The sequence below is a fragment of the Haliaeetus leucocephalus genome, unplaced genomic scaffold (assembly GCF_000737465.1).
Source record: "Haliaeetus leucocephalus isolate CR32 unplaced genomic scaffold, Haliaeetus_leucocephalus-4.0 Scaffold678, whole genome shotgun sequence".
NCBI lineage: Eukaryota > Metazoa > Chordata > Aves > Accipitriformes > Accipitridae > Haliaeetus > Haliaeetus leucocephalus.
Window position 1 is genome coordinate 5,690,924 of NW_010973114.1, and position 17,494 is coordinate 5,708,417.

Here is a 17,494-nt window from a genome sequence, read left to right on the forward strand (position 1 = left end):
GCAAGGAACAACTGAGCAAATACGTGTTGCTCTTCTGTCAGTGTGCCAAGTGCCGTATTTATTTTCGTGGACTGCTCAGCCGATGCTGGATGCACTAGGAGACAGAGCCAGCGCACAATGAAGCCTTTCTGCAGAAATTCACAGGATGAGCTGTTCCCACAACATGTCAGTAGGTGGCAAAAAGCTACAACCCTTGTGCTAAGCAAGAAGAAATAAATATTTTTCCCGCTCCTGCAAGAACAGGAGGTATCTGTGGGCAGCTCCATCCCATCGATGGAGATGGATCGTGTTCCCCCTGGGCCAGAGATCCCTGCACCAGTGCTGCTGGGAGGGAAGAGACATCCCAGAAAGGGCAACATCCCATATCAAGAGCAGGTAAAGAGGCTCAGAAGAGGAACAGGAGCTGCCTCCCTCTTAATTCATCAGGAGAGCCTTGTACCATCTCCTGATCTTGCTCAGGAATTGTTTAAAGCAAGCTGGAAACCACAAGGGTTTGATCGCTGTTTCCAGCATTGACCAGTTTAGGGCTGTGCTATCGCAACACAGTCTGAGGATACCTAGTTAGACAAACTAAAACGCACCACAGTTGATATTTTTCAAGCTGATGATAATACTTTAATCTTCCTGTACAGCCTGAAACGGAGCTGCTCAGGTCGATGTTCTTGGGCGCTTTTCTCTTGCGGCTTTGTGTAAGCAGATTGAAGCAATCCCAGTTGCCTGTCACACACCTTTCAGCGAGGCAGGGCAGATAAAGGGTTTAATAAGGTTAGTGGATACATCCCAGTGGCATTGATGGTGGGTATTTTTCTGGTTTTGAATGTGTGCACGTGTTGGGGAAGGGAGGATGCTGTATGATGCTGAAAACTTGCATTCCTGAGGAGGTCAAATACTCTGAGCACCAGGTGGGACAGAGCCCAGGAAGGTTAGAAAATCATATTGGTCCAGACTATTCAATGAGATCCAGTTACAGTGTGGCTTTGTTCAACTTTATTTACCTAACACCACTCTTTACTAAGTGTAAGTAAATAATTTTTCTGCTCGGGAACAATAACAAAGATATTACAGCAACCCTGGCTGCAAGGTCTCTGAAATACCTTCCTGCTTTTTTAAATACAGTGGTAAGGTTCATTGACATTTCTTCTTACAAGTTTTACGTTTAATTGCTAATAATTTTGCCAGACATTAACTGCTGGTGCTGACTTTCCCCAGTTCGTTTGTCTGCTTCAGGCTGAGCATTATAATTTTCTTTTAACATTTCAGCAAAACCGGTTCAGCTAAACCTGAGCTGGAGGAACTTGGGTTGCTCTGGCCACGTTGGTACCACCACTAAAAAATATCCTATAACCGTTTCACTGGGAACAGCAAATGTCCTTGTGCTTTGGGGCAGGGATCTATCTGACCGACATCTCCTCTTTCTTCAGGGCTGTGCCATTTGCCGCTACCCATAGCCACATCATTAACTGCATAAAATCTCCATCCTGTGTCATTTTGGTGAAAACTGATAATGTGAACTCTCTGAACGTGCTGAATCTGCACTGAGCAGCTTCTGCCTCAGCACAGCTTCTCTGTGGAGACACGTTTAACCTGCAGGATGGGTCCAGCCTTGCCTCAAAGCTGGGTGGGCGGTGTGAGATAGCCACAGAAACACCTTTTTAGCCAGCAGGTAACTCCCCATCCTAGGATAGACAGGGGGAAACATCATTCCCTGGAGATGTCTCTCACTCCTCCTCTCCTGCTCTCAGCTATAAACAGAGTAGGCGACTGTTTTATATCAGCTTCACAGCCCTTAGATAGCCAGAATTAGGTCAGGCAAATCCCGGTCTACTTCCCCGCTCTGAAATCTCCCCTCTTGGCTCTTCCTCCTCTGACTACGCATTGCTCCGCACCACCAGAATCAACCCCCAACACAGGTTTCCTCATCGTCATCCTTTAAAATTCATCCCACATCCATGCCTGCCAGCTGGGATGCAGGAACGGTCCAGCCTCTGCTCCCCAGGGAGGTCAAGGCAAGGGGCTCTGCTAAAACACTGGTTTCTGCCGTGCGGGATTCGGATTGAAGCTGTGTGTGCTCAGTTAGGGTGAGCAGCAAGTTTCATCTTCTCCATGGTTGGCCGTAACGACTCAGCCTTCAAATTATGAGTTAATATTGAGCATTTGGAATCGGGAGCTATTCAGAGAAAAACATCTTTGTAAAATCTTCCTTGCTGAGTTGCAGCATACGCGTTGTGGGTTTTTTCCATCTTCTGTAATTTGTAGAAAAGTCTAAGTTTCACCTTTAGTAATAGAGACAACATTTTCATTTCCAGCCTCTGGAAGGATGTTAGAAAACATGAGAAGAGGATGAGTTGCCATCTGCCTCTCTACAGGTTATGATGAATTAATACAATCAAGATCAGCACAGTCAAACAATTTTGAGCACCAAAAGTAGAAAGCAGGTTTGCTGGTTTTATCGCCTCCGTAAGAGCAAATTTTGCACAATGTAAATTGATAAATTAATGCTCAGAGTCTCTTCTCTGCACAGTCTGTGATATGGATTGACTGGTCCACATACACTTCTCCGTGGGCAGCACTCTTCCCCAATGCTGGCAACATGATTATTGGAAAACTAATCAGCTCCATCTGAGATAAATTGCATTTCCACCAATTATAGCTTAATTGTTGACAGATGGAAACACAGAAGGGAGATGTGTCACATCATTAAGAGAACAGGTGTATAGACAAGTGCCAGATTAATTGTTCCAGCCCATTAAATCATTGACCTTTTCAGCATACCCTCAACGTTGAATTCAAAGCTCTCACGATATTTCCAGCTCACACACGATGACCATGTTTATCAGCAAAGTTCTCAGGGGTGTTTTTAAAACGCACAGACTCCAGACACGAACTCATTAGCCATGAGCAGTTCTCCTTTCTCATTAAAATAATTTCTCTTCTTCCTCCTTGACTGTGTTGGGGTTTGTTCTCTTGGCTTTTCAGTGAAATCACGCATGGTGTGTGGGCTTTCTCCAAAGAGCAGTTTTCTTCATGAAGCATGTAGACATGCTGTAATGGGCTATACATTTAGGGATGTCAAAAAGAGAGAGAGGTGAAATCAGGACAGAGAAGCTCAGTGCTGGGCAGCTATGCTGGAGGCTCCACCTTTGAGTTGGGGCTTTGGCTGTGATTTCCAGCTCCTGCTCTGTCTGGGATTTTCAATAAAGCTTGAGAGAGACAAATAGCTAAGTACCATTGAAACTAAGTCAGCCATGGGTGTCTAATTCCCCTAAATATGTGTAAAAATGTGTCTCCTGCTCTTTTTCTGGCTATGTAATCCAGGAAGCTGAAGATGCAGCGCAGAAACATCCAAACCAGCTTTCTGGGAGGTAGCAGAGGTTTGAGACAGCGATGCAGGACATGCTTCATCTGTCCTGAACCACCCAAGCCCTGCGCTGTCCTGGATAATTGAGAACTGACTCCAGATATAGTTATTCTGGATGTCCTGACTTGAAAAATAAGAGGATAAGATTTCCAGCTGAAGGAAATGAAAGTCGCTCTGATGATACTCATATTTGTTACTCCTGGAGTCTCTGCCCTGTGGCAACGAGCTGACTTGAAGATGTTTTACCCCCTGGTAGTTTTAAAGAGACCAAGCGGAAAGCAACTGAGGGAGATAAGCAGGAGGTAAGAGGAAGAGTTAATGCCCTTTATCAGCTCTGCAACTTCAAACACAGGCAAAACTGATGCGGGGAATCAGGCAGGTCTTCTTGCCAGGGCTGGTGGTGGGCTCTATCCCTCCCTTGTGTAGCACCGGTCCCCTACATATCCAGTATGTCATGTTAAAATAGCTACATGATGTGTAACTGAAATTTTATTTTATATATGTGTTTAACTGACTGACTGTGTTCCACAAAGCTGATGCACCTGTACTGCAGTGGCCTTTACGGACCTACAAAACCAGATAGGAGACAGGAGAACTGGGTGACATTCCCTCAGATAACAAATGATTTTGTAAGGAAAAGCAGACAATTTTATGAAAAAAATACAGTTTAGGAGAGATGGAAACAGCAAGGCTCTCTGATAGACCTGGTACCCTTCATATAAGCATCTTTTTCAATATACTTGGAAATGTCAGGTTGCAACAGGGCAGCTTGTTCAAATTCTTGGTGGATGCAGCAGCCTTGACCAGCACCACTGCAATAAGTGTCTGCAGGACATACTGGAGATCCCTCAGCTTCCACCATTCCCTGTGCAGCACTGTACCCTGGACAGAGAAGGCAAGTGAATGAAAGGCAGCTTTTTCAGAAAATTTCCATAAAACTGGAGGTTAGTACTGAAGAACTTACACGTATTTCTGTGTCCGGGGCAGGGGAGGAGAGGAAATTCCCCAAAAACGTCAAAAAGGAATTTTAGATATGCCAGAACATTTATTTTAAATATTTCCTAAATGAATAATTTTATCTTGCATTTTTGAACTGGGTTTTTGTGGTTTATAAAAGGATATAAGGTTAAAAACAAGTTAAACAGAAAGGTTGAATAACCCAAAGGCAAGCAAAACATTTCATTTCAGCCAGAACTTTAGATTTGGGGTTAACCCAGAATATTTTCCAGCTTCTGCTTGGTTTTTTTGCCAGCCTCCTCCCTCCACCCCCACTTCATTGCTGTTCAGTCCAAGCCATTTTTTCCTCAGATATTTTGATTCAGCCGCAGAACCCAGACAGTCATTATTCACTCCACGTCAGTGATCTCCTCATTTCCAGCTGTCCTTTCCACCAGTCCGTCCTCCCAGAAATGCCATTTACTGCCAACATCATGTCTCCACCCTCAGTCCATCTATCCGGGGGGGTTTCAGCCCCACCAGAGCTCTGGCTTTTCTCTTCAGCACATCCCTCTCACCCCAAGCCGTGCCACTAGAAATCCCTGTCAAAGAAGTCATCGAAGAGAGAAACTCTCTCCGTCTTGGTTCTCACAAGCTTAGGTTTGCGGTAAATCTTCTCTTCCCTTTCCCACTCGTCGGAGCCTGTGCTGGAGGTGTCCCAGAACAAATCCCTCGTCCGCGGCTCCCTGCAGAACCACAGGTCAACCTTCCCGCTCCTGCCTGGAGACAGTTCAGCCCCATCGTGCTGTGTGGAGAGTCCTCCACCCCACGTGTTTCCTTGGGGGGAAAAAAAAATAAATCATAATTTTGCAGAGCTGCATGCCCATTTGCCTAGAGTTTAGCTGGAAATGGCTATTGGCAGCTGGAGACATGTAAAGACGACCCTGAGAGATCCCTTTAAGACCAGACCCCACGCTCAGGGCTGGGCAGGGTGAGGTATAATATATTCAGGGTTATATTTGGTGAAATGACGGAGTCTGGCAAGAGGCAATATGGTTTTATGCCCGAGCTGAGGTGAAGAAACACAAGGGAATAGGAGCAGCCAAGTCTGTTCTCCTTTCTCCTGGTGAAAGTTCACCGTCAGAGAAGTTTTTCACCCATTTAAGCATTTTTACCCTCGGTGATATGTTTCCAGCCTGTGCCGAAGGTTGTCGCATGCAAGCAAAGCAGAACGGAGCTCGTGCCTCGGGGACGTCAGTACGAAGTGGCGGCTGAGATTCGCTTCAATTTCCCCTTCGTTAGGGACCGTGAGGTCACCTTCTGTGCCCTGGCATCTCCATCCCCCCCCCAGCTGCTCCCCCAGCCTACATCAACCGGAGCAAATACAAAACACCGCAGGCCAGCCCTCCGGATTTACGCTACACCCATTCCTGCTGCTTGCCCATCCTCGAAGCGTGCGGGGGAATGGAAAGCCCCTGCTCGGCGGTTGTTGGCATCGCAGTCGTGCAGACTGTGCCGTGCTCCGTCCTGCGCTACGGCATGGGCTGCAGCAGGGAGACGGGCCCGGGAGAGGCTGAGATCTTGTCACCGTTAAATGAATTTCACCTGATGCGTTTTCACGTCAGACATTGAAAGTAACACGGAGCCACGGCTGGAAATTGTCTAACCGGGAACATCTCACCTTAATTACACATCACCCAGAGGGATGCAAATCTGCAAGGGAAATTGGCTGGCTTTGGGCAGTGGGAAGTGGTTTCCATATAAAACTAGTCCTAAAAAGTGAGTAACCTCAGTGACTGTAACATTTACCCCATGATCATTTAAGGATGGCAGGAGTCTAGAGGCCACCCCATACATATGAATGCAACATATTGGTGGACCATGCAACGATGAAGCCAGGAGCAAATCTCTGGCAGCTGTTGCTTAAGCAGCTCATTCTCCATTTCTTTCTCCTGCTGAGCCCGGTTCCAGCTTCCCAACGTGCCCAAGGGTGCTTTGCCAGGGAAGACTTACTGCAAGGTTCAACACCCCAAAATGTACGTGGGTACTCTCCGTCAGTCCTTCATGCATGTCAAGGGGGAGACACAAGGCTGACTCTTCTCCCAAAAAACAGTCTCACAAGGTCCCTGAAAATAACCACTGATCTCAAGTCGTCCAGCTTTCCCTTTTGTTGCAGGGGAACATCACACTTCCTTTCTCCAGAGCAGAAAAACTTGAGATGTAGCCAACCTGGGGCAGTAGAAGAGCTCTTCCGAAGCCCACCCTGCTTGACCCCAGCTGAAGATTTTGAGCTGGTTGGTTGCCCATGTGCCCTGGTATATTTTGCCGGTGAACCATGCGGTTGTGTAGCCACCGATGCCTGCAGCTACCCGCAGTTCAGCCCTCTGCCCCCTCCGGGAAGGGACCGGCTCCGTGCCTGCGTGGGGCAATCGCTGGGTTAGCGCGGGGCTGGGGGCTTGGCTTCGGCTGCCCACCTCAGAATGGATGCGTGTTGTGGCGGAGACTCTGCCACAGTAACTCGTGTCTTGTGCTTGAAGGAAAGCTGGCAGGGCACATTTTAATTGGTGCCTGCCAACCCTGCCAGAGTGACCACTGGGATGCTGTCACAGCCTACACCCACCCGAGCACAGCCCGGGCTCGGGCAGGAGGTGTTCCGTGCTAGGGCAGAGGCTGGGGGGCAAAACCTGGTGTAAAGGTTGATCTTCAGGCAGCTGGTTTCCATTTTTTTTTCTCCTTCACCCCTTTGGCTGTCATGTTGGTGGAGCTTCAGATGTTTCCCTTAGCCCGTGTATGTCCACCTATGCAGCAGTCGATACGGTCACCTCCTGGGACTCTTGTGCCTGATGGACGCCCTGACCCTCCAAGGATGTGGGACCCTGGGGACATCCTCAGTCCTCACGTGGGACAAGCTGAGACTCTCCCACCAGTGGGAACCTGCTCATGGAGGGGCCTGGCCCTGAGGACTTTGGTTTTATGCCCCTATGGCTAGTCCATGGCTCTTAATTCACATCCACTCAGGTCTGTTTGGATGCTATCAGAGAAGCAACCCAGAGACCCGCGTCCTGCTCTGAGGCATCCCAATGCTTTGCATTGCGACCACATCTCACTGCTTTCCCCCCCTCCGTCTTTTGAACTTGCATCGTGTCACAGCAGGAGATGGAGCAGTGGAAGCAGCTTCCATAGGGAAACTTCTCTGATGACATTTAAGAGGCTGGCGAGTTTTACATCTCCTTGGAAAATTATTCTACTTACCATGGTCGTCTCCATGAAAATGCTGATTGTGCTCCACAGGGACGAGGTCTTGGCTTTCAGCGCTGTCACCTCTCTGGAGAGTGTCAAGGACTTTCTTTGGGCTGAATTCCTTGATTTTTTCTTTATTGATTTTTGCCTCCCTGTGGAGATTTCGCTTCAGCTCTGCCTGGGTTTGCAAACGAGTCGTCAACAGAAGCAGCAGAGGAGAGAACACGTTTTAACAGCTCGACGCGGCATATCATTAGGGGGTTGGCGCTGAAAATAATTACACAGTCGAGTAGTTTAACCCGGGCAAACGGTATTTGCCAAACTGGGTACATGACAGAACATGACCCGGACAGAGAGTTTTGGTTTCTTCGTGAGCCACAGCCAAATGAGGGCAAAGCATTGGAAAAATCAGAAGTAATTACTGATCACAGGGGCCCCGGGGATGCCCCCCACCTCTCCTCTGCCTGAGCCACTGGGAAAGCTCCATTTGACCTACCAAGCAACAGGCTTTAAGCCTCCTGGTCCCTGGGAGAAACACCAGGGATGGGCAAACCCCTGTCCGAGAGGGGAATCCCCAGCCTATCCCCAAATCTGTCTCAGCGTTACCTCTCGGCGCCTGCGGGTCAAGTCCAGCATCTGCAGCTTGTGCAAGTGCTGCCGCCTGCCCGGGAGGTGTCTCAGGCTTTGCCCCCTCTTCTCCAGAGCCTACAAGGTATTTAAAAATGTAAATAAATACACCTGCGCTTTCTGAAAGAGAAAGGAACAGCCACCAGCTCGCAAACCCACACCTGGCCCCTCGGGTGCTCCCCAGATAAAAGCAGCGAGTTTTTCCCTGCATAGCCAACTTGCAGCAATTTATCACAGGTTTTCAATGCGTTTGCAGTTTATTTCACAGCTCTGGGGCATGACGGAAAAAAATCTTCATTAAAACAATGTATACATGTTTCTGGCCCTCGAGGTGTTACCGCTTTGAGTCGGCTGTCCAAGATAATCTCATGATCCAAAGGGGTTGCAGGGGATGTTTACGGCACACGGCACTCGCAGCCTTCTCCCTGCCGACTGCAAGCGATGGGTGTTCAAGTTGCACAGCCATTTAAAAAAGCAGTCCTCAAACCTTTGGCCTCAAATATATTTAAGGTCCTGGCTTAGCAGGTCTGCCTCGTCCAGGGAACTCTCATGCTGGAGATTCAGAAACCTTCCCCTTATTTTCTATCCTTTCACCCACACACTGGTGTTTCAGCCAGTTTCTGGGCTCAGCCAGGGACAGGAGCGCAGCTGGTGTAAAACACCAACTTCTGCTCTTCGGGGTGCCTGAACCATGAGAGCCTGCAGCCAGCAATGACCCATGCCCAGAGCTCAACCCATGCCCTTACCTTCATTTTGGGGGTTGCAACCACATCTTGCTGACTCCAGGGCTTTGCAGGAGTGATTGCTTGCGGAGGGCCAGCAGGTTCAAGCCTCTACAAGTCCAATATTTATAATATTCAGCATTGCTTGTTCCACACAATCATAAAAGCTGATATGAAACTGCCTTGACATTTTTCCAGCTCCAATTCTGGCCCAGCTGCTTGGGATACAGGCAGGAGATTGGCATCTCTAGCAGATGCACAGGGAGATGAACATCCCCTTAGGTGCTTCAGGAATGGACAAAACTGGGGGAATCTCCTGCATTAGAGTCAAAGCAGCAAAAAACCCAGTTTGACATTAGTTTCATCCCTGTAGGTATTTCTCTTTGAGACTCAACAGTGCCCAAAGCTCCAACCAAGACCAGAGTGAAGACAACCCCCAGCCCAGATGATTGCTTCATGTTGAAGCTGAAGCATGGAGAGGTATCGTAATTTAATGTAATGTCTCCTAGTAGGTCATCCAAGGGCAGATCCCAGATACCTGAGACCCAGAGCACCATTCCCTCTGTCCAACCAGTCTCTTTCTTTTATGTTGGCCTGAGTTCAACCTTTCTCTGCAGGACTGCATGGGGTACAAAGTGCCTTTCCTGGTGGCTGATGGAAGTGGGCAGAGACTTGCTTTACAGACTGCTCTGAGCATGGGTTTTTATCTTAAGGAGCTCTGTTGCCTCCTTAAATCATGCCAAAGTACTAGATGATACAGGGTCATGTCATGGCTTGATAATGCTAGTGTCCCCTTCAAGATGGGAGCTCCATACAGCTTCCATAAAAATTAAGGGGAGCATCATCAAGGACGTCACCAGTAAGACCTGGTTTACTCTTTACGTGGGACATCATTAACTCCTTGAATATGAACTAGTGTCGAATAAATGGCGATATGTCTCTGACTGTCTGCTGCCAAAGCCTGACTGTACTTTTGAAGCATCCTGTAAATCAACGCAAAAACACAGGAGAAAAAAAGTCAGCAGCACCACGTAAAGGGGGAATTCCCCATCAGCCCCCAACACCAAGTTCACTTGTCTCTTGGCATCAAAAAAAACCCCCACAAAACTGAAGATGAAGCTTAAAAAATGGCACTAGATGGCAGCATGTGACACCACAAACTGCGGTCTGGGTTGTGCATCACTCCCAGATGCCACCGAGGCAGCCAGCGTGGGGTGGCTGAAGGCAAATAAACTCCTGCATCAATCGGCTCATCTCGCTGGGCACAGCGGGGAAGCCAAGTTTCAGGCTTTCAGCTAAAGTTGTGTTGCAGGCTGGAAAAATGACTCTTTAATTTCGTCTCTGTGAACCTCACAGGATTTTTTCTCTGGAAATATTCTCTGACCGAAATCCTCTAAAAGTCCTTGAGAAGGCCACGTCATCCTGCTCCGCTGTCTTTGAAAATATTCCTGCAGGGAAAAGGGCTTTTGCTGGTGCAGTTTACACTCCCTAACAGCCATGGCAGAAGCACAGGGTAGGATTAACAGTGTCATTGTCCTGCAATGAGTATTATCAGTGTTTTAATAATACATAAATACAGCCGTAATGGAAATAAGATCAATGACTAAAAATTACACGCTGGTAGGAGATTTTTAAATGAGGCTGTAATTCCATGTGACAATTCACACGATGTAGCTGGGCTTATTCCAGGTGCTGCTGCCTCATCCTCCCACCAAATCCAGGGTCACGTTCTTCAATAGTTGGTGGCTGCCTGTGCTCTCTGAAGCCACCAGTCTCGGCCAGAGCCACAGCCCGGCATGGAGGGGGTTTAACTGACCCTGTCTGATGCCTTTTCTGTTCTTTATTACATTAAAAAGACCTTAATCACAGCAAGGAAGGCTTGAGGAAAGCAGTCCTGCTTCAGTGGGTTTGCTGTTGTGGGACACGTGCAGAGCGTTTGTCACTAAATTTTTGGGAAAGTGGAGATGGTCTCAGGGAGGAACAGGGGAGTCTCAAAGCAGTGCAGAGGGATGAGATGTTCACCCAAGAATTTTAATGGCAAGGGGTTATATGGGTGCCCGGGAAGGAAGATGACCAGCGCAGGCAGCTGAGGGGTGACTCGGTGCTGGCGTAACCCAGGGCAGCCCCAGGGCTACTCCAAGCTGCACCCAGTGCTGGGATGACCCAGGATTACTGGATAGGAGCACTACAGAGAAGCACATGGCCAGTCCAGGCAAATACTTCACTTTCATGGGTTAAACAGCCAAGAAATGTGTTTGCCTCTGTTTATCGCCAACCACCCGCTGCTGAGGACTCTCTCCAGCCATCTAATTAGGCTGCTGATGTGCCCAGTGCAGCTGGGTTTTCTCTTAGAGGGGTCTCAGCAGCAGGTACAACATTGATCCTTAATTGCTAATTGAAAGTCCTACCTAAATGAGAGCATGGGGGAGGGAGGGGGATTATTTCCAGCAGCTGAGCACTTCCCCAAGAAGAACACCCTGCTGCACCTGTGCTTGGAGGGGTCTGGTCAAGTTGTCCCCTTTCCCTGCCTGTTTTTATTCCTCTGAGCCCTGTTTGCTCTCAGTTTTGGAGTCCCCAGACCTGACCCAAGCAGCAGAGAAGAAATGCACCCAAAAGTCTCAAGCAAGGGCTCTGAAAGAGAAAGATCTGAGGAGCAAAGTGGGGCAGCTGCAGCTCTGGGGCATCCAGAGCTGAGCTAAGCCTGGTGACCCCGATGTCCGTCCCCAACCCTCTGTGGGCACGCAGGGAAGGAGGGAGAACTCAATCTCAGCCAAACACCAGCAGCTTTGCATCCTCCGTGGTGAGCAGGTAAGAGATGGGAAGTTGGAAGTATTGCTGGCTGGTTTGGGAGGGTGTGGAGAAGCAATGAAAATTCAGGTGGAGCAGAGGAAGCAGCATGCTGCTCCTGGTTGGGGTTTTAAATAACCTGATTTATGGCAAGAGTTGTACAGCCTTGGCAATGCAGCTCCGGCTTAGGCCTGTGAGCACATGATGGGGGCTCTCCAAGGCCTGACCCTCACCAGGTTTTTTATTGTATGAAAGCATCAGTGCAGAAAACTATCAGCACAGAAAATGCATGTGGAGGGCTTCTTGTAACTTTTTTTTTTTTTTTTTAAATGAAATAGTAACTCTAACCCTTGTGCAGCATGGTACACTAGTGCTGTTTCCTTTCCTTCTGTGCAGTAAATTATATGGATGTAAATATAGTTTTTTGAGCTTTACTTGCGTTGTGATAACTCGTGTGGGGAAAAACCTGATTGCCAGGTCAGGCAGAGTCATGGGTTTCAGGGCTTGGAGGGGAAGAGATCTGGGAAGTGCAGGAAGGGGAAAGGAAGGAGGCTGAGGAGGAGTGAACAAGGGTGGTTTATGTTTGTTTGGGGAGGATTTTTTTTTTTAATATCTAGAGATATAGATGTGCGTGTGTGTGCACATGTATATACAGAGCTATTGAGGGGAGAAGGTGAAGGTACACAGCACGCATAGCATTTCTCGCAACCTAAAATAATTGGTCTGTGCTTTCACTGGCCCCTATTGCAAAGCACGTCTGCCTGCTTTACCTGCCTCTCTGCCCCTAAGCTGATGCCAGACCTTGATGAGATACTTGACCTGAAGAGCCAAAACCAGTCCCACGTGACGCAAGTTGCATCCCTTCTGCAAAGGGCTCTGTCTTGGCCACATCAGCCCCACGGGAGCACTAAGATTTGGCTGCAGGTACCCAGACACCACTAAGGAAAGTGGGTCATTACAGGAGAGGTGGCCTCAGGGCCAGCGCTGGGACGTGTGTCCTCGTTGGATGTCTCCATAGCACATGAGGGCTGGCCAGTGAGGCACGGGCCCATGGAGACAGGCAAGAGGGCAAAAGCAGGGCTTTGCTGCATTGGCCCCTCTTTGGCTGTTCTTAAAAGATTAAGTCCTCTCCTTTGTGTCAATGAACCAAAAATAACCTCTCTGCAGTCAACGTACCTGCTCTACCCCAGGTATCAAACCTGGGCTGGTGATAAAGCTCATCTAGGGATGATCTTCTAGAAATAGGACCTCCTACTTGCATTGCTGTAGGTTATTTGTTTCCCCCACCGCGGCGCTGTGACATGTGCCCGTGTCCCCAAGAAAGCCCACGTCAACGGGTCAATCAGAGCAACTCATAGGGAGCTTTTCAAACTCGTCTTACTTGAGGTCGTCGAGGCGGGTGCTGTTTAATGATGCTGGTTTCTCCCTTTTCCAGCACGGTGTTGAAAGAGAGGGGCCCTTAAAGATTAGAGAAGAAATGGATGAAGTTAGTTTTGGGTGATCATCAACTGCTAGGCTGTACTCAGCAATAGTTTTCTGCCATATTTTTTTGGTTGGCATGTCCTCCTAATGTCTCTCTTGGTGTACCACCGTAACACATGGTATAAATTATTCTATTAGCTGCAGAAATGAAGTGAGGATGTACCTGTGGTTTTGAACAACTGTGTCTGCTGCATACCTCTCCTACCTCCCTCTACAACCCCCCATCCATCCTATATGTGACAATAGCCATCCTCCATGTCTCCTGTGGAGTCTCTGGGTCCCCCCTGTGTGACCAAGGGTCCTCTTCTCCTCCCATGGCCGGTGACCATCAGCTGGCCAAGAAACCTGTGACCTTTGCTGCTTCCTCGCTGCCTGCCCTTTTAAAGTGGGGAGCAGGCAGCAGTTTGGGTCTTTTCTCGCTGCTCAGTCCCTGAGACTTTATTATTGTTATTTTTTGGTGGAACTGACAAATAGCTCTGATGCTTTTACTGACCTCGGCAGAGCTGGGCTACAGCCAGCCAATGGGTTCAGAAGTCAGTGTGTTACGGTCCGATAAGCTGTACGATCACAGACCCTCATCTTTGGAAATCGGCCTGAAATAACGTGCTACGCACTAGCGGTCCCCTGTTAGTTATTAAAGCTGTGCTTTCGCCGAGGCCTCAACGTGATCTGAGCTCGGGTCCGTTCTGCGCTGGTGCTCTCGGGTGGACACTGCTGCCTTTTGCACAAATAAATACCCATATGTGCAGTACGTATTTCTTTTGAAAAACAGTTTCTCTATCCCACCTGTTCTCCCCAAAAAACTGTCTTGGGGCATTCAAATGCCATTTTATATATGGAGTTGAGCGAGGCGTTGCTGAGCAGCTCCTGCTCCCACGTGGTGGGAGCCCCGAGGTGGCCGCGGGAGAGGAGAGTTGGGGATAAAGTGCAGGAGCTACATTATAGTTGATGCCAAATTTAATAGTTATATTAAAAAGAGGAATAATAATTTGGAGGTCACCTTATGGGAGACTTCAGTGGTCCCTTTAAATGAGCCCCATGGAAGATTGCCAAGGCAGGGCTCTTCTCCAAGAGGGAGAGAAGGTGATGGAGGGAGGGTGGGTGCTGGGGTTTGGGAGGAGACGGTGACTCCATCGGATAAATGATTGCTGGGCTTTGCTGAGCACTGGCAATGATTAACTGCTGAGCGAAACTGCAGCTGCTCTGCACATGCAGGAATGGGCGCCTGGAGTGAAAATTTCCAGCGCGGGAGGTTCCTCCGGAGACAGACTTCTGCTGCCGGGGAACACAGGCTGAAATAGCAACTTGTAATAGCAAAAGGGAGGTTATTAAGTTATTGCCTCTCAATCTGCAGGATGAATTAGCGCATAAAGAATTTCGAAGGGTGAAGTAAAATGTAAGGAGGTGGCTCACGGTGCTGGGAATGTGGGACCTGGCACAGGCAAGGGCTGGGGCTTGGACTTAGGAGAAGCTTTTTCTGGCAAGGTGTATGGCTTTGGGGAAGTTATTTCTCCCTTATGAGTTGGTTTTTGTTTTGTTCTGTTTTTTTTAATATATTTAAATTATTCCCTCTCATCCTATCCATTCATGTGTCCTGTAGGAGGTTTGCCCTTATCCTCTACAGATAGAGAACTGGGAGCCGAGTGCTCGCTGGCCCCAAACCTGCTCGGTCCTGGGGCAGGAGCGGTCCCTGGCACACCGGCGTGATGCTGGCGGGGAGGGACCATCGTCCCACCACACAGCCATCACCGACGGAGCACGGGCTCAAGCCGAAGTCGTTCTCGTGACTTTTATTTTTCACCCTTGCACTTTAGTAGCAGCAGATCCTCCCCACTGGAGGAAGCGGGATTTAACACGAGCCAAGATGAACCCTCATAAACCAAATAAAACCTATTCTCTTGGAGGCTTTGCTTATTTAGACAGCAGCTCAAGTTAATACGTCGCTCAAGTACTCTTGAGCATACTCTTTTTATTTCGGAAAATGAAAAGTAATGGAAAATGACATTTATTAAGGGGGTTTTTAAAGTCTTTTATAAAAGCACACATTTCTTAGAAGCACTTGTTAAATGCCCAGTGATGATAATTTTCCAGAACAGGAATATTTGGTTGTTCTTGCTGTCACTAAGTACTTGAAATCCCCTGTTGTACAGCCAAACCTGATCTGTATTCTCCCCAAGACCTCCAGCTCTGGGAACATCACTGCTATCGTGCCAGAGGTTTATTTGCTTTCACTGTTTCCTGATGCCTCTCAGTGGATGATCCTAAAGGAAATATCCAGCCCCCGGCGAAGCAGCGGTGCTTAACGCTGCTCGGCGTGTGCCAGAAATTCATTTTTGGAAATGGAAGAGGGGAGAAGGGTGCTAGGGCTGCAGAACCTCCTTTCTCAAACCATGTTGGTGTTCACGGGGATTTCCCCCAACGCTCACCTGCCGTGGCTGTGGGAAGCCGTTTGTCACCATCCAGCTTTTTGTAGAGCTACACATCCACTTTCAGACGGGTGCAAACATCCTTCCTTGCCTCCGGGAAGGGTTTGGGTATGGATGGAGTTTAATCCCCGCTGTGAAAGGCTGTAGGAGAGGCTGCACGGTGCCACTTGTAGAAAAACATAGCTACTCTATTTGCCTTCCTCTGCCTCTCGGCTTATGAAATTAGCCCTGTGCGAGACGTGGCTATAATTTATTTTAATGCTGAGTTTTACCTGCTGAGCACGTTACCCAAAATCTAATGCTAATTTAGCTAATGATATTGATATGCCCAGTGGTGGCAGGTGAGCAGAATGGGTGTATAACTGGGAATTATGGGGCTGCTGGATGAGGGCTTGCTGGGACACAGGCTGGTGTCATCGCCTGCCAGGTCGATGTTGGGGAGCGGGGCTGTTCCCAGGGGGATGACTGATGGGAGGAAGGAGCCTGGGATCTGGCTCTGGTGACCAACACGCTTTCCAAAACGGGCTGGGGGCAGGAAATGAGTTTTCCCAAAGCTAAAATGTCCTGGAAATGGCAAAAAGCTATTGATATGGAATGGCACACACCTACACCCACCCCACGCTGCAGCAACCAAACCTGCGGCCCCAGCTGTTGCCCTGTGGGTCTCTGCCCTGCGCTTAGAAATAATTTGTTAATGACCCCCTTACCTGCAGAGGCTCTCCCATACCAGGTCTCCCGGAGAGGTGGAAGCTCCCCATAAAACATGGATTTTCCCCATTCTGCTGCGGCTGGTGGATGCACGCCGGGGAGCTGGTACGGGGTGGTGAGAGCAGGCAGGTCCTCCCTGGCACGCATCGGTGCCACCTTGGTCACTTTGGGGTGAGTTTTGGAAGAGCTCAGACCCATTTTGCAGAGCGGTGGCTTTGAAAGGAGAAGGAAAACCCCTCGTGCACCATCCTCCCTGAACACGGAGGGACCTTTGCAAGCGACGGCAGTTCCCAAGGAGCTCCCCGCCAGCCGCCGAGGCCGGGGCTGGCTCCCACCGACGTTCCCATGCTTCCTTCCCTGCTCGGTTAAACATTGACCCGGCCCTGGCCATTCCTCTGCAGGGACAAGAGGTGGCTGCTGCTGACGGAGAAGTGGAAAGCAGCTTGGGGAGCCAGCGCCAAACCCCAGGGAAGCTTTGTTTTTTACCTACAAGTGACTTTTCAAGCAGGAGCACCACCTCAGCTGGCCGTTGGCTGATATGGAGGGATTTCTACAAGCAGGTCTTTTGCTAAATCTTCAGTTTTTGGAAGGAAATTCAATCCTCGGAGCACCAGAAGGGTTAAAGTGTCTCCCACCCTGCCTGGGAGAAGCAGCCTGGGGACAGGGGCTGGCCGAGGAGCATCCTCTGCCCTTGCTCCTGCCGGCTGGGGGAAAAATGCAGCTTTAGCACAAAACCACCTGAAAACATCAGCCAAAGTGAGTAGATTCTGCAGTTTTGGAGGTGCTGCAGGATTTGGGCCAAATGCAGCAGGATCTGTACTTTTCCATCCGTTCCCAAGGTGTATGAGGGGGTTCAGAGGGCACGGTTTCCTCGGAGCTGTCGAGAGCCATTCATTTCCAAGGTGGAGCAGTTGAAAAATATGTAGGGAGGATTATTTACACAACAAGATTAATTTTGCAGGGTGGGTTTTGTGGCAGGAATAGGGTTGCGGGAGGTGGTCAGAGCACCTGCGGGCTCCGCTGCGAAACACGTGGAAACCAGCAAACACCAAGAGTGTGAGGGAGAGCCCAAGACGGTGTCAGAACCGGGGTTCATTTAGTGGAAGCTTATCCCACTGGGATTCCTGGAGTGATCCTGTAGAGGTTTGGAGTGATTGGAGCCTCTCTGGGCTTTTCTCCTGGGAGAAGAGGGTTGCAGAGGGGAGCGA

General features: G+C 49.0%; 1 protein-coding gene across 1 annotated transcript; it reads right to left on the reverse strand.

Annotated features, from left to right (window-relative positions):
* Nucleotides 1-4,886: 4,886 nt before the first annotated feature.
* On the reverse strand, nt 4,887-16,484 carry LOC104839500 (chromosome unknown open reading frame, human C14orf105). The gene is made up of 6 exons (XM_010579823.1): nt 16,286-16,484; nt 13,052-13,128; nt 8,908-8,994; nt 8,141-8,239; nt 7,547-7,712; nt 4,887-5,131 (listed from the first exon to the last, which is right to left on the reverse strand). Exons 1-6 carry the CDS (start codon nt 16,482-16,484, stop codon nt 4,887-4,889), a joined length of 873 nt encoding a protein of 290 aa, XP_010578125.1.
* Between the last annotated feature and the right edge of the window lie 1,010 nt (nt 16,485-17,494).